Raw genomic sequence first — 16,985 nt, 5'->3', positions numbered from 1 at the left:
AATGTGTCACCTTCTACCATCTTATTTATAACTCCCTTTGCCTAGAACATGAATCACAGTAATATTCCACTTCTCATGATTACAAGTAAGGCATTGTGCTAGATGAGGAAAAACAGTTTTACTAATTAAAAAAATTCAAGTTACTTGAAAATCATAAAAAATAGGAAAAAGTAAATATCCATAATGGATTAAAAAGCTACTGCCAATACTTTTAGTTATCAAAGCTAAATTTTTAACTGAGCATGTCAAGGAATTCAATTCAAATCAGATCAGTTTTTAAAAAATTTACTGAATGCTGATATGCCAGACATTGTACTAGATGCTGGGAATATAAAGATGAATGAAATACACAGTCCTGTCCTCAGTGACCTCACAGTCTAATGGAGCTGGGCAGACATGTATACAGGCAATTACCATAAAAGCAATAAAAGGAATGCTAACTGACAGAGGGAGAAGGGAAAAAGGATGGGAAGAAACATCTGAGACAGGTTACATCTGAGGTGTATTAAAGGATTCCTATGAATTTGCAAGTCGGATCAATTTGAAAAGGGATTATAAGCCAAGAAAACAGCATATGCAAAGTTATGAAAGAACACATTATGTTCATTATGGTACAGGATACATAACCTACAATTCCTGAGTAGCTGGTAATGAGGTGGTAAATTGCTGTGAATAGACATACTAAGTAGTTTAGATTTTATGCTAGGTAATGGGGAACCACTGAAGGATTTTATAAAGGGATATTTTATAAAGGGATATATCTTGCTAGGAGTAGCCAATATTATCCTACAGATTCCATTAACATATTAACATTGTCAAATATAAATTAGCATCATGAATTAAACTCATAGAAGCAAATGTTTGTAGAGAACTTCCAAAATAATATAGCATTAGAACACTTTTCCTTTAAATATTTGAAAAAACACATAATCAAATGAAAAACCTGACCTACATATAGCCCAAAATCATACATCCATGAAAATTAAGTATCTCAAACTGCTGCCAAGATATTTCTTAAAATTTGGGCATAATTATTGATTATTAATAATTTTATTAATAGATCATTAAAAAGTTACACCAGTAAGCTAATTATTGCTAACATCTAACAAGTATGCTACATTTTAAATTACTGAAAAGGGAGTTTCTTTGTTACTCTGTCACTTTACTTTTTAAGTTGAAAACCTACTTCAAAAGTCCATTTTTGGATCTCCAAAAGAATAGACAATGTTTCAATAGCTGTTATTAAACATTTAGTTTAATATTATTAAATGTTATTAAACATGTAGTTACCTAGCACTGACCCAGATATTCTGAAGAACAAAATACAGTAAGATCAGATGCATGTTAATGAGAGTCTTACAAGATTAGTTAAAAGGTCAAAACATACAGGGAAAACAACCCATGGAACATGGACTAAGGCAACTTTTGTAGTCAAGAAAATAAGACAGTATAATTTGCCATCTATGCAAAGTAGGAGTCAAAGAATAAGAGGCTCAAATATATCTGATAAAGGATTAATATCCAAAATATATAAAGAACTCATACAACCCAATAGCAAAAAAAAAAAACAAAACAAAACAACCTGATTAAAAAATGGGCAGAGGATCTGAATAGACATTTTTCCAAGAAAGACATTCAGATGGCCAAAAGGCACCTGAAAAGGTGCTTAACATCACTAATCATCAGGCAAATGCAAATCAAAATCACAATGATACCGCCTCACACTCATTAGAATGGCTATTACCAAAAAGACAAGAAATAACAAGTGTTGATGAGGATGTGGAAAGAGAACCTTTGTGCACTGTTGGTGGGAATGTGAAGTGGTGCAGCCACTATGGAAAACAGTATGGAGGTTCCTCAAAAAACTAAAAATAGAGCTACCATATGATCTAGCAATTCCACTTCTGGGTATTTATCTGGAGGAAATGAAAACTCTAGCCCGAAAAGATATCTACACCCCCATGTTCACAGAAGCATTATTTATAATAGCCAAGACATGGAAACAACCTAAGTGTCCATGAATGGATGAATGGATAAAGAGTAAGTGGTGCATATATATGCAGTAGAATATCATCCAGCCATAAAAAAAGAAGGAAATTCCGCCATTTGCGACAACAGGGATGAACCCTGAGGGCATTGTGCTAAGTGAAATAAGTCAGACAGAGAAAGACAAACAGTTATGATCTCACTTATGTGTGGAATCTAAAAGAACAGAAAAGAAACAAAAAAACCCTGAACTCATAGAAGCAGAGAACAATTGGTGGTTGCCAGAGGCTGGGGGTGGGAGGTGGGTAAAATGGGTGAAGGTGATCAAAAGGTACAAACTTCCAGTTATAAAACAAGTAAGTCATGGGGATATAATGTACAGCCTGGTGACTACAGTCAAGAATGCTGTACTGTATACTTGAAAGTTGCTAAGAGAGTAAATCTTAAAAGTTGTCATCACAGGAAAAAATTTTTTTATTAACTTGTGTGGTAATGGATGTTAAGCTGACATATTGTGATCATTTTGTGTTTTATATATACACACACACACACACACACACACACACATACACACAGAATCATTATGTTGTATACCTGAAAATAAGATATTACATGCCAATAATATCTCAGTTAAAAAAAAGAGGTTCGAGTGGGTATCAAAGCCTTGAAGGAGGGCTTCCCTGGTGGCGCAGTGGTTGAGAGTCCGCCTGCCAATGCAGGGGACGCAGGTTCGTGCCCCGGTCCGGGAAGATCCCACATGCTGCGGAGCGGCTGGGCCCGTGAGCCATGGCCGCTGAGCCTGCGCCTGTGCTCCGCGACGGGAGAGGCCACAACTGTGAGAGGCCCACGTATCACAAAAAAAAAAAAAAAAAGAATCTTAAAAAAAAAAAAGCCTTGAAGGATATACAAGAAATAAATAAGTAGAGAAAAATAAAAAATTAAATAGTAAATTATATAACCTTTATAACGCTTTTTATAATATTTATTACTAAACCAACTTGCTTCTACTAGTGTTCCTCAACAGAAGAGACAGTGTTTTCTCCTTAAGTATTAATCTTCATATCCAACAACACCAAGCAAATAAGAGGCAACCAGTAAACATTTGCTCATCAATCAATAAACAGTTCATTTTAATGAAAGCACACTTAATATTTGCCATGAGGATGGTTTACTCTTTCATAAACACTAAAACACTGAAAGAGGTGCCTTTTCACACACCTAGTAAAATGCTACTACATCAGTTCAATATGTTCACAGCCTGGCTCTGAATTATTTTTCAGTCTCATCTCCTATCTCTGCCCTGTTGGTCGTGTACCCTGGCCACACCAACTTCTGCCTGCTCTCTAAACCCACCAGGCCTAGAGTCCTTCACCTACTGCACACTCCTACTCATCTTCCAAAACCAGTCACCACTTCCATGATGCTTCAAGGGAGAATTAATCCTTGTATGCGCCTCTCACAGAACTATGTTCCAACCTCCCTTACCTAGTGAAACAGACTATATTATAACCACCAAATCCCTCTAGGAATAAAGGTACCTAAAACAGAGGCTCATTCATTTTGATAATCCGAACGATACCTATCACTGTACCTTGTAAACAAGAACAAAATCATTGATGAATGCTAAGAAGAGAAAACAATAAATGTCATTCAAGCATTCTCTGATAACCTGGAAATCTATGTGTATGTGAGCACACACAAAAGATCACTATGAACTCATAAACCACTAGACTAAATGGCAATTATGGCTCTGCAAAAGGATTCATCATTTTTATCAGAAATACTTGCAATAAGGTCCCCTGTAAAAATAAACTCTGAGTATAAAATTATCCATTTTGTTACATGACTTTTCAGAACCACTTTAATACAAACCTAGATATGTTTCTGACTGGCAACAAGACTATCATGAAGTCCAAATTCGACAGCCAAAAATTCAAATTTTAAAAAGCAACCATTAGTAATTAAATATCACAATCACCCAAGAACCCTTTGAATCTGATTTCAGATCTCTACATTTTCTAAAGCAAGTGTTTATTTTCTTTCCTCCACCACTGTCTGTGTTTTAGTCTATCGTTTGTGCAAGTCACTTTGTAAAATGCTTCATTCAATCATCTCTTAACCAACTCACTTGTGGAAGGTTTAAAGAACAACATGCAACAAAGTTAACATTTATTATCAGTTGTGTCAGAATGTGAGTCAGATACATGTTGTAAAAATTCAAATACAACAGGGCACAGAGCTGACTTGATCTGCATAAAGTCTTTGTCAAGTTAACTGTGAGCTATACACAGAAATTGGAAATAAATGAATTTGAAATTCTAAGATAAATCTTTCTTCATTTTAGTAGTTAACAATGTTAACAGCCACCATTTAATGAGCACCCACTATTCACCAGACATTTCACATAAATTCTCCCTGATCTATCCAAAAGCCCTTAGAAGAAATCTGAGCCTGACGTTAAAAGGATGGCCAAGGTTACACAGGTAACAAGTAGTGGGATTCAAATCCAAATCTGAATGGTTCCAAAGATTAAAATCTAATTCACTTCTATGCCAACATTGCGTAATACTGAAATATTAAACCAAATTTCTACACGTCTTTTTGCTTCTTTGAACAGCTGAAGAATAAATGGCTTAATGTATATCTGTTTCTCAGTACCTTCTTAGCACGCAATAATCATTCTGTGAAGCATTACTAAGACTCTATGCCTGAAGTCTATGCTTTGTGAAGTCTATGCCTTTTGAATATGTAAATTAATAAAGAAAACCTCAGTTAAAGTTAGAGTTGGCAATGGCCTGTAGAGGGAGGTCTCATGCATTCTCACACTCCATTATTTGCATGCACTGACCTTCACTTTCATGCCCCACTGGAAGAAGCACACCCTGCACTCTCAAACAGATAGTGCAACTACTTTACAATCCCAAAGGAAGAATTTCTCCTTGCTCAGCAACAGCCCAGGCAATGAGAAACATCTCAGCTCCGCAAATGAAGACATCACCACCCTAAACTCCTACTTTCCTCCCTTGAACTTTCATTTAGAACAGCCCCTCCCAACTCCCTCCTTTTCCCTATAAAAACAAGCTCCCTTTTCTTTGTTCTCTGGACTTACCTACAGTTCACCATAAATTGCATGTTCCAAATAGCAATTCTTTGCTGTTCCCGAATAAACCCATTTTATTGTTTTAGAAGTCAACAACTTCTACTTTAATAATTCTATATAGTTAAACTGTTTTGAATAGCACACTACAGTAACTTTCTTATACTGGTCTAAATGCATACCTTTTCAGAGAAGTTTCAGCATTATGTTACATAAAACTACCAACTACTTTCTCTCAATGCTACTTAGAGGTAACCTCCACAGAGCTTAGCTTTTAGGTATTAAATGCTCTGAAACTAGCCTTAAAAATAAAGGAATGAATTAAAAGGGGCTCTTTAAATATTTGATTAAATACCAGGTGGTAACATCAATTTCAAGTATGAATTCCATGCTGGTGAAGAAAAAAGAGTTTCAATTCAATAAAAATTCTGTTCCACCAGCTCTGCAAAATTTCATGGCTCATCTGCATTCTCTTAAAGCTTCTTCACTGATGGTACTTGTTTAGAAAGGATCAAGAGCCAAGTTTAATATAGGAATTATTTAATTATGTTTAAGACAGTTGTATGTGGCTACTTACTCTGGCATCAAAGTAATTAGCATTAAGATCAAAGGCTTCTTGCATGAATCCAGAATACAAACTTGTTTGGATTTTATGTCATGGAACCATAGAAAGAATCCAGTAAGTCAACTTTCACTGAATTTATTTACGCCTGTCATTTCCTTTGGGGCAAATTCATTTTACAGGCTGCTGACAAAATAAGAGACTCAAAACTGGTTGGCTTTTATTGTTTGGTATTAACTCTTTAAGCAGCAGCCATAGAGCTGAAGCTAATTCAGCCATTTTGCTGGTTCAAAAGGGAACTTAATGACCTCAAGCCAAAGGCATTTATAAAATCAGTTGACAGGAAAGAGATTAACTGCTATTATGATGTCACTCCTGAAGCTAGGAACTAGAAAACCGCGATGAATTATGATAATTAGAATACCTCAAAAGCAGAGAAGAGCTACCAGCTACTTTCTGTTCTTTACTAACCTCGCAACAAAGTTTTATTTTTTTTTAAATTTTCCACTCATCCCCTTGTGCTACAACTGTTTTATTATTAACATCAATGAAATTTGTAAGAACAGCTGTACGTGTTCACAGAATTTCTTAGGGATGAAAGGAGATTCCAAAGATCATCTAATGCAACTAACATCCAAAGAGTACGTTCCTTTTGTCATATCCCCACTAAGTAGCCAATGGATGGAACATCTTCTACCTATTAAAGCAGCCCACTCCATCTTTAGATGAATCTTGTAGAGAGATTTTATTCAGTAAATAAATCTGTCTCACTATTGCTTCTACTTTGTTGTACCCTTAAAAGTCATGAAAAACAAATCTAACTCTCATTTCATATGAAGTCCTTTGAGCATCTAAACAGAGTGACTCTTTCTCCAGCTACCCCCATTCCTTCAAATGTTCCCAACATGAAATGCTATTAAGTTCCATGTCTATGTTGGGCAAGCTTCAAAAATTTTAATATGTGTGCACATCTAAAATTATTTTAATTTTTTAAAATATTATATAGAACTGTGAGTTACCAAAACATATTAGTTATCAACTTTAAATGAGTTGATGCTCATTCACAGCAAAATCTTCCTCATAAATGTGTATATTTATACTAAAACTCAATAAATTTAGTCAGACACAAGACTGTTTTTATACTATTTAAATAATTAATTGCCCTTAATTGTCTCTAATGTATACCAGTGAAATGTTCACATGAAAGGCTATTTGATAACTAAGATTTTAATAAACATTTAAAGTAACTTTCTACAAAGTTTGGGAGCTTTGTTCTATAGTTTATTTGAATAACAGGATGAATTATATAGTTCAAGTAATATAGATGATGATCTCCCTTCCATAACATTGACAACTTTCACCTAAAGTCATACAAACAAACAAACAAAAAGTAAAAAATTCTGAATTTTTTAGCCTAAGTCAGAAACTCTGAACTTTAAAGGCATTTTAGTCATCTGATTTCTGAAGGTCCTCAGATGGACTGAAATCTATTTCAAGATCCTCACTTTCAATGTCAGTAGGAGTTATCTATAACATTTCACATGTCCTTAGCTTAAATAGTGGTTCATTAAACACTCATCTGAGTGCTGGCTACACAGACTGTTTTGAAAGGTTAACATATCCAAATTACAATGACAAAGTTATTAAACATTCATACACAATCACTTACCCAAGACTCATGGTATAAAACTGTTAGTAGATACATTGCATAATCATAATTCTGTCTCTTTAAGGGGCACCTTTAAAAGACAGAGAGAGGGAGGAAGTCAAAATTCTAAAAATTCAGTACATGGAAAAATTTGCAAAGTATACAAATACAAAGGATAACTCATATTCAGGAATTCCCTATCTGACTTAGGAATATTCCGTTATTGGAATAAAAATGATCTATGTAGTTTATGACTTGAGGATATTGAACACTGATGTTATTTTTACTTTTATTTAGAGGATATCTTTGCTTTCATCACTAACAAAGTTATTTATATCTGATAATAGCTTTACACTATTTTTAATATGAATGTGTCCAATCCAAGTGTCCTTCACGATCTCAGGGCTAAGTGTCTGCGATGGTGTAAACATACCTGCTGAGTTCATTTAAAGAATACAGAGAGACTGATGCTAATCTAAACGTTCACCCTGACTTCCCCAGAGCTGATTCTTTTAAAAATGAGCTACACTACACAATGCTGTAATTTTTTGCTATCATATTTAAAATGGAACTAATGACCTAATATTAGATAAAATTTCTACATAATAAGAGCTGGCATTAACTTTTAGGCTAATAAAATAATATAGAAAAGGAAATAATTACTTCTAATTTCTTTAAATATAAAATTATCATATGAAAATTGACTTTAACTGGACTGTTTATTCTGTACTTAGGTTTAACAGTCCTCTATTCTATTAAGTTGTTACCATAAAACATACACACACACACACACACACACACACACACACACACTGACACTTATAAACTTAGCAAAAAAAAATTATCAGAAACTTACAGAATTTCTAACAATAACATTTTAAAAGTATTTTTAAAAATTGCACAAACTAAAAACACAGCATTATTTTACATTCTCTAAAGCTAAAGCTAGCAAAAAGATATTATTCATAAATTTCAAATTTATTTCTCCTATATGGTAATAATCTAAAATCACGGTTCCCAAGCTTTTCCCACCTCCACACTGTTGCCATCTCTGTATGTATGTCATGCTACTCCTTTATACCACTAAGAAGCAAAACATAAAACCTAATTGATATTGACACCTCCAAATGCTTTGAAATTAAGATAAGGAGGGAGAGAGGGTATCTGCCCACTTATTTTTCTTTATATTTTGACATAATTTTGAAACAACCAAAGAATAATTCTAGAAATAAAATAACCATTTAGCAAAAACATACCAATAGCCTTTCTTTACCTCAAATGACCTAATTTATAAATTTATATACAATAAATTTAATACTGCTTTTACAAACTTCTATGCTAGCACTGAAATTCTGCTTAGTTACAAAAATGCCTTGATAAATTAATTTCCATATTTAATAATTTTGATTTTGAAATATAAGATTTCTATACTTTGACTTTGCAGAAACCTGTTTAAGTATTACTCACTGGCAAGTCATTCTTTCGTTTCCGTCTAACATCTCCCCTGAGTTTTACATACACAAATATATTAAAAATAACAATTTAACTCAGCTAGGCAAGCCTCTCCATGCACATAAAGATCACAGCAACAGGAGGCTAGCGTGAGGATATTAAAAATATGAATGAGACAACTTCTCTGACCTAACAGGTTAATACAAGGACTGCCAGGGGACTGGAGGACAATAAAGCAACACATGTGACAGATCTGCTGAACTTTTCTTCCTTTACCTATCTGTCTTGATGGTAAGCACATCTGTGCTCTTGCAGTATCGATCTCCTACAAGTTTAATAAGTTTCTTCTTTGCGTGATCATCTAAATTCAAACTGGAAAGTTTAACCTTAAAAATACAAGAAAAAAAATTTTTTTAATTACTTTATAAACTTTGTATAATGAGAAAACAGTGGGAAAATTACTTATACTAACATTAAAAAGAAACCAAAAGAAACTTTATCAAACTCCTTCCTTTACAGAATTAGTAATTCACAAGTATCATGAAGCCTGATCTTACTCATGGAAAAAAAGAAGCAGGAGCAAAGTGTTTGGAGTTCTTTGAAAGTTCTGGGCATTAGTACCTTTCCTAAAAGAACCAATGACATGTCTCTTAAATAAATGAAATGACAGTGCTTATGAGTATTACCAACTAGTAGAATTCAACTCAATTAGTGTCAGTAAAGCTGTTTATAAAAATAAATGGATGGGGCTTCCCTGGTGGCACAGTGGTTGAGAGTCCGCCTGCTGATGCAGGGGACACAGGTTCGTGCCCTGGTCCAGGAAGATCCCACATGCCACAGAGCGGCTGGGCCCGTGAGCCATGGCCGCTGAGCCTGCGCATCCGGAGCCTGTGCTCCGTAACGGGAGAGGCCACAACAGCGAGAGGCCCGCGTACCGCAAAAAAAATAAATAAATAAAATAAATGGATGAAACATAGGGGCTTTAAGAATTTCTACCATGCAATTATGAGACCCATATCACTGCAACAGTTTAGGGGCTTTTATTTTATTTATTTATTTTTATTCTTGGCTGCACTGGGTCTTCGTTGCTGCGTGCAGGCTTTATCTAGTGGCAGCGAGCGGGAGCTACTCTTCGTTGCAGTGCGCAGGCTTCGCATTGTGGTGGCTTCTCTTGTTGTGGAGCACAGGCTCTCGGTGCGCGCGCTTCAGAAGTTGTGGCATGCGGGCGCAGTAGTTGTGGCTCACGGGCTATAGAGCACAGGCTTAGTAGTTGTGGCGCATGGGCTTAGCTGCTCCGCGCATATGGGATCTTCCCCGTCCAGGGATCAAACCCATGTCACCTGCATTGGCAGGCAGATTCTTAACCACTGTGCCAACAGGAAAGTCCCAGGGGCAATTATTTTAAAAGCTACAGGTGTCTCGTGGAAGCTAGAATACAACATCCATGAAGGGTCAAAACATTTGAAATAATTCAGCTCAACATTTCTCAAAATGGTAATACTAGTCCCACAGGCTGCTAAAAAGAATGATTTCTTTAAAAAGGCTGTTTCTATTGAGTCCATTTAGGAAATGTTGAGTTAAACTGGGTTCTTCACAGCAGGATTTCTTAGAGGAGGCAACATGTTAAAGAGCATGCTGAATTTCAAGATGCAGCATTGTTATGTAATAATTCCAAAATTTATTTAACCTCAGATTCTACTTTTCAAGGGACAATTCATGAAATTAGTCTTCCTTAAAACATACTTTGGAAAATGCTGGAATAAATGAACATACTTTTTAATTTGCAGAGAATTATGGCTTGGGCTGAAAAGTATTATCTAGAGATGAATAGGACTGATCCAGGAAAACAGGTTAGAGACTACAATACAGGTAAATAAGGTAAACAACAGACTAGTTTTCCATGGAGAGCATTAAGAATAAGCAAAATCAGAACTGTATGAAAAGGTTAAATAAGATTTTGAAATCCCACCTATTTCTGCCCTCTAGCTTCAATAACCCTGCATTTCACTCAAGACAACCATAGCATAAGAGCTTATTTATTTTCCCACTAGACTGCAAACCCTTGAGAGTAAGAACAATAACTGTCTTGTTCCTGGCAATGACCTAGCACCTAAAAAGCATGCAACATATTGGCTGAATGAATACACAAATTTAAAAAAGGGAGGATATGTTGTTTCTTTTTTAAGCACAGTGAATTTTTTTATTTGGATAGAAAAAATAGGAAATAAAAAAATAAATATAAATGCACTCAAAGAACATTAGTAAGAACACTGATATTAAATATCAATCCCACAGGTAGGCATGTGAAATTACCACAGTTCCCTGAAAAGAATTTATGTCAACAACCAGGTTATTAGCTTGATGGATAAAATAAGCAGTTTTATGATGACTCTGATTGTTAGCAATATGGAGAATTACCTATAAGAAAATCATAAAACGTACCTACGTTATGATCATAATTATGAAAATGTATGTATATCTGCATGCATACAGATACAGTACAGAGAAAGAAACAGATTTTACATTCAGATACTGAACAGGTAGTGATTTTCCCTTTTAAAACTCTTTCAATAAAATCATGATGTTTAACAATACATTTAAAAATTTACCATTTAAAAAATTTGTGTTCTAGTTTTTTATGTAAGAAGCAGTCAAAAACATGTGGCAGCAATGCTGATCATTACTGTGGCAACTGTTTTAAAACTCATTGTTCACATTAATATTTTAATGGTCAAAAATTATATAGTTTTACGCCAGAAGCTCATAAATATTGCAGAAACAGCTGTGCAGTGCACTCACGCCACCTGCTAGCACTCAAAGGCACTGCAAAATTGTAGTCTTTAACCTGGACTAGTATTCTTACATTTAAGTTGAGTGACATTTATTTGTCATTCTTTTTCCAAAATTCAAAAGAATCCTTAGGGCTTCCCTGGTGGCGCAGTGGTTGAGAGTCCGCCTGCCGATGCGGGAGACACGGGTTTGTGCCCCGGTCCGGGAAGATCCCACATGCCGCGGAGCGGCTAAGCCCGTGAGCCATGGCCACTAAGCCTGCGTGTCCGGAGCCTGTGCTCCGCAACAGGAGAGGCCACAACAGTGAGAGGCCGGCGTACCACAAAAAAAAAAAAAAAAAAAAAGAATCCTTAGACTTTACTTTTTTCAAGTTACTGTATTTTAAAGAGTCAACACTGTACTATTAACATTATCCCCAAAACAACGTTCACATTTCAAATCATAGTTATAGGTGTAGCTTCAAATGTCTCATTTAAAAGAACTACATAAATTGAAAAATGTCTAAATGTGTAAAATATTTTCTTCATTTACAAGAATATGCAGTTAATTAAAGAACTATGGTATTACACATAAGACAAGAATTGGGTTTGATGTCTAGATTTGCTACCTATCAGATAAGTGACCTTAAACAAATCATGTGATCTTCCTGTCTGTTTCCTCATTTATAAAATAGAAAGGATTCACAGAATTTTTGTCAGGAATAAATGAGATTAAATAGAAGAAAGCACTTTTTCTTTTTGTATTTTCTCATCTTTTTTTTTTTAATTTTATTTTATTTTTAACATCTTCATTGGAGTATAATTGCTTTACAATGGCATGTTAGTTTCTGCTTTATAACAAAGTGAATCAGCTATATACATACATATATCCCCATATCCCCTCCCTCTTGCATCTCCCTCCCACGCTCCCTATTCCACCCCTCTTAAAATCCTATACAAATATGTTATTTTTAATTCTGAACTACTTTTATGACTATCAAAAAATATGACACCAACTTTCCTTCTCTGAATTTAAAATTTTGAGCATCTCTGAATATTATTTTATAATATTTGATTACCTTCACAGTACTGCATTAACTCATGCTGGACTACACATGGTTTAGTCTTACTGTTTTACCTACTTTTACCCTTGAACCACATGACACAAGTCTGGACACCACCCCTGAGCCTCAACCGTCAGCAGGTAGAGTGAAGAGTCCAGAAGGGCCGAAAGGAGTCAGGCAGAAGGGATACAAGGGGTCAAGGAAGGTATGGCATGGTGGCATGAGACAAAAAGGAGACAAGCAGGGATGGCAGCATGATATAATAAGTGGTAACTGGTGGCATACTTTAAATAAAGTGTGAGATTATAGTACTGAAGACAAAGGCCCACAAAAATTAAGACCAGAAACATGAATTAGAATCTAGGATTCCTAGGAATTCCCTGGTGGTCCAGTGGTTAGGACTCGGCGCTTTCACTGCCTTGGGCCTGGGTTCAATCCTTGGTCAGGAACTAAGATCCCGCAAGCTGCGCAGCACAGTCAAAAAACAAAAAAATCTAGGTTTTCTGAGTTCAGAGATTGTTTTTTGTCATAAAACAGAGCTCAACTGTTTGCTGTTGCTACCATTATTATTAAAAAGAAGTAACATTTATTAGGTTCTTAAAAATGTATCAGGTATTATTATTTTATGATAGGGATACTCTATTAACCTGTGGAATGATATCAGCAAAGTAGAATTTTAAGTTCTTTTTCTGTTTTCCTTTTGTTGATCTATATTTTATGAAATGTATACAGTAAATGTGTATTATCTTTTGTGATTTTAAAATATTTTCAATGTCTCTAAATACATAAATATATTGCTATGATATTTAAACTGTCCTATGGAATTGAAAAAACACTGGAAAGCTTCATAAATTCATTTCATAAAGATGGTACAACCCTGATACCAAAACCCAAAGAAAGAAAATTACAAATCAATTATGGCTATATTACTGAAAATATTTCTAAAGCTTAAAGTTTGTCTATTTGTTAGCATATAATGCAAAGATGGTTGCAGAGATTTTCAACATATTTTTGCAGCACACTTGGAATGTTCCAATTTAAAATACAGATTACATGGAATGGAGTATGAAAATGAACTTTTTGTACTGGAAGGCCCCTCAGAAAGGTGGGCAGTCATCCTCCAGGATAGGTGAATCAGAAGTACATTAGTCAGGGCTCCCTGGAGAAATGGCTGATTCTGGGAATGGTACAAGGAATATATAAAATGAGCTAGGAGCATTCTGTGGAGCCAAAAAATAAGGAAGTGTTTAAAAAACAAATGACGGGGCATGACAAAGGAGCAGAGGGGCCAGCTGAAAGAGTGCCCAACTACCAAAGATGAAACAATCTGAGCAACAAAATATTAAATCTGAGCAACAAAAGTATTATCGGACCATAATCCAAAGGATAAAGTAAAAATCCATGAATCCACACTGATACAAGTGACTGAGTAAATAAATGAATGGAGGAGAATAGACAAATACTGCACATAAAAGAATTCCAAATAATCTATATTTCTCCCTCAAGGTGGTGGAGCATAACTTCCATAAGTGTGGGCTGTGTACAGTGACTTCCTTCTAAAGAGTACACTATGGAAAGGAAGAAAAAAAAGAGTAATTTTATAGTGGAGAAAACTGGCCAACACTATCTCAGCCAGGTGATCTAAGCTGCATCATCAGTGTAAGTCATGTGAGGAGCCTATACCCTTGCTCTGATGTGATGAGAACGGCACTTAACTTCTGAGGTTTTCCTCCCCAAAACACCTAACAATCTAACCATGAGAAAAACATCAAACAAATCGAAACTGAAGGACATTCCGCAAAATACGTAACTGGTACTTCTCAAAACTGTCAAAGTCATCAAAAACAAGGAAATTCTGAGAAACAATCACAGCCAAGAAGAGCCTAAAGAGACACAATGACTAAATGTAATGCGGTACCCTGAATGGGATTCTGAACAAAAAAAGGACATTAGGTAAAAACTAAGGAAATCTGAATAAAGTATGAACTTTAATTAATAATTTATCAATATTGATTCATCCATTAGTTATAACAAATGTACCACAGTACCATAAGATGTTAACAGGAGAAATTTGGTGTGAATATGGCAAACTCTGTACTATCCCTGAAGCTTCTCTGTAAATCTAAAACTATTTTAAAAGTAAAAGTTTAATTTAAAAAAAGGTTCATCGGGTAAAACTGCACATAACTGCTGTGTGAAAAAAGACATGTGATGTGCATCACTACTCTGTTAACAAAGGTTTCCAATACTAACTTAGGAGTTAGTTACTAGGGCACATGTGCAATGGCATGTGGCATGTTCCTGGTAAGTGAGAGGAGGGATTTGATATTTCTCCAAAGCAACATGAGATTAGGACAAATAATCCTAAATAAAACATTATCACAGCAAATCAGTCAGTGGTAAAGTAAAAGAATAATGTACCATAAACTGATCAGGGCTCAGAAATGGTTCAGTAATTGAAAATTAATTAATATAATTCATTTCTTTAAAAATTCAAAGGAGATCATTTCAAAAATGCTAGTAAACTAGGAACAGTATACATCGTTAACACAGTAGGGATTATTATCTCTAAACTGAAATCCAATCTCAGAGGCTAAATACTAGAGGCATACCCATTAAAGTAGAGAACAGCACAAGGGACTACATAAACATTTTAGAAACTCTGTCTAACGCAAAAGACAAAAAGAAAAAACAAGCTATAGATATTTTAAAAGGAGAACTAAAACTACCATTAATTATCATTTATTTCTTGAGAAATCACCCAAAGAATCAACCAAAAAGTCCTAGCATCCCAATTTTGGTCTCCAAACATCAATGTTCACTAAAAGGTATCAGAGCTCCTGGAGAAACAGCTAATTCCAGGTCTGGGATAAGGAATATTCTGTATCGTAAGCCTGGTCCACCTTGTGCCAGAAGGCAAGGAAATTTTCCAATGCTAATGGGCTTGTAATAAAAGGACATAGGAATCAGTTTAGAAGAGATCCTACTGGCCAAAGTTAGGACATACTTTGAACATCAAAAAGAATATGACTTTACTTGATCAAAATTTGCTGAATATACCCATCTACACATTACCTGTTCAAGGGAAAAGCAAAAAATGATAACCCATAACCTCACAATGGAAAGATTGGGTTGTCAGCCTCTTAACCAAGTGATCAATCTCAGCATACTAAGAATGAGGCAACCAGACTTTACGTGCCCTCTCATGTAATGCAATATAAAATACATAGCAACATCTATCAAGTATTCTTGTCAAAATAGTTTACTGTAATCTAATCAGTCCCTTAAATCTAACTTCCACTTTATAGGAAACACAGGAGATAGAGACATAAGGTAAATGACACCAGGATGCATGGAGACAAATTCAGAAGGTAGGAAGCGCTGCAAGGATAAAATTTCTGTCTCTTTACCATGTCTGTGTCATGATGGGGGTTGCAGCTTGGGGGAGCAGGAAGAGGAGGGGTGAGGTCCTTTGCTGTTCTAGATTTTAAAAGATCTAAGTGACATTTTAAGCAAATGTAACAGTGCTTGACTGGATCCTGGTTTAAACAAAAAAGCTATTTAAACATTTTGGTGAGACAACTGGGGAAATCTTAGCGTGGAGTACTCATTTTAGATGGTATTAAAAAATTACTGAAAATTGTTATTAGCTGTATTAATTACACTGGAATTATATAGGAAATTTTCATTAATTTTTAGAGATAACACTAACATATTTTAGTATGAAAAGTCAGATATTAGTAATTTTAAAGTAAACACTTAAACCAAAAACACACAAATAAATACACAGGAGTGTGTATCTGTATAAGTGTATCAAGCACTTAATATTTTAAACTCATCAAAATATTAATTATTATTGATACAACCATGTGCCATGTGTATGGGTATTTATTATACTACTCTCTATATACATTTGGAATTTTTGATAAGAAAGGTTAAAAAACAGAATTTGGTAAAGTAGCCAAGTAAAAAATTAAAAAATAACTATACCATTTTTGACAAGGGTGTCAAAACAATTCAATGGGGGGAAAATAGTCTTTTCAACAAGTAGTGCTGAGACAGATGAATATCCACATGCAAAATAAAGTTGGTTGCCTACCTTACACCGTATATAAAAATTAACTGAAAATGAATCACACACCTAAATGTAAGAGACAAAACTCTCAGAAGAAAACATAGGAATAAATCTTCATGACCTCGAATTAGACAATGTTTTCTTACATATGGCACCAAAAGCACAAGAAACAAAGAAAAAAAATGCATAAATCGGACTTCACCAAAGTTAAAATTTTTGTGCTTAAAAGAACACCATCAAGAAAGTGAGATGACAATGCATGGAATGGGAGAAAATATTTGCAAGTCATATATCTGATAAGCAACTGGTATGAAGAATAAATAAAAAACACAA

At 34.9% G+C, this 16,985-nt stretch overlaps 1 protein-coding gene across 2 annotated transcripts in view; it reads right to left on the bottom strand.

The window, feature by feature from the left end:
* Nucleotides 1-16,985, bottom strand: part of MRPS35 (mitochondrial ribosomal protein S35) — a 44,410-nt gene that overhangs the window by 9,773 nt on the left and 17,652 nt on the right. Inside the window, exons 6-7 of one of the 2 annotated variants that reach the window (XM_082666919.1) lie at nucleotides 9,022-9,131; nucleotides 7,315-7,384 (exon numbers count right to left, since the gene is read on the bottom strand). The exons of the other annotated variant lie outside the window; for it this stretch is intronic. Coding sequence (XP_082523045.1) covers nucleotides 7,315-7,384; nucleotides 9,022-9,131 — 180 coding nt within the window. The remainder of the gene's footprint in view (nucleotides 1-7,314; nucleotides 7,385-9,021; nucleotides 9,132-16,985) is intronic. 2 annotated transcript variants of the gene reach the window in all.

This window comes from Grampus griseus (assembly GCF_964374135.1).
Source record: "Grampus griseus genome assembly, chromosome: 11".
Classification (NCBI taxonomy): Eukaryota; Metazoa; Chordata; class Mammalia; order Artiodactyla; family Delphinidae; genus Grampus; species Grampus griseus.
The sequence above is the reverse complement of the archived record's forward strand: the minus strand, read 5'-3'. Positions and strand labels throughout refer to the sequence as shown.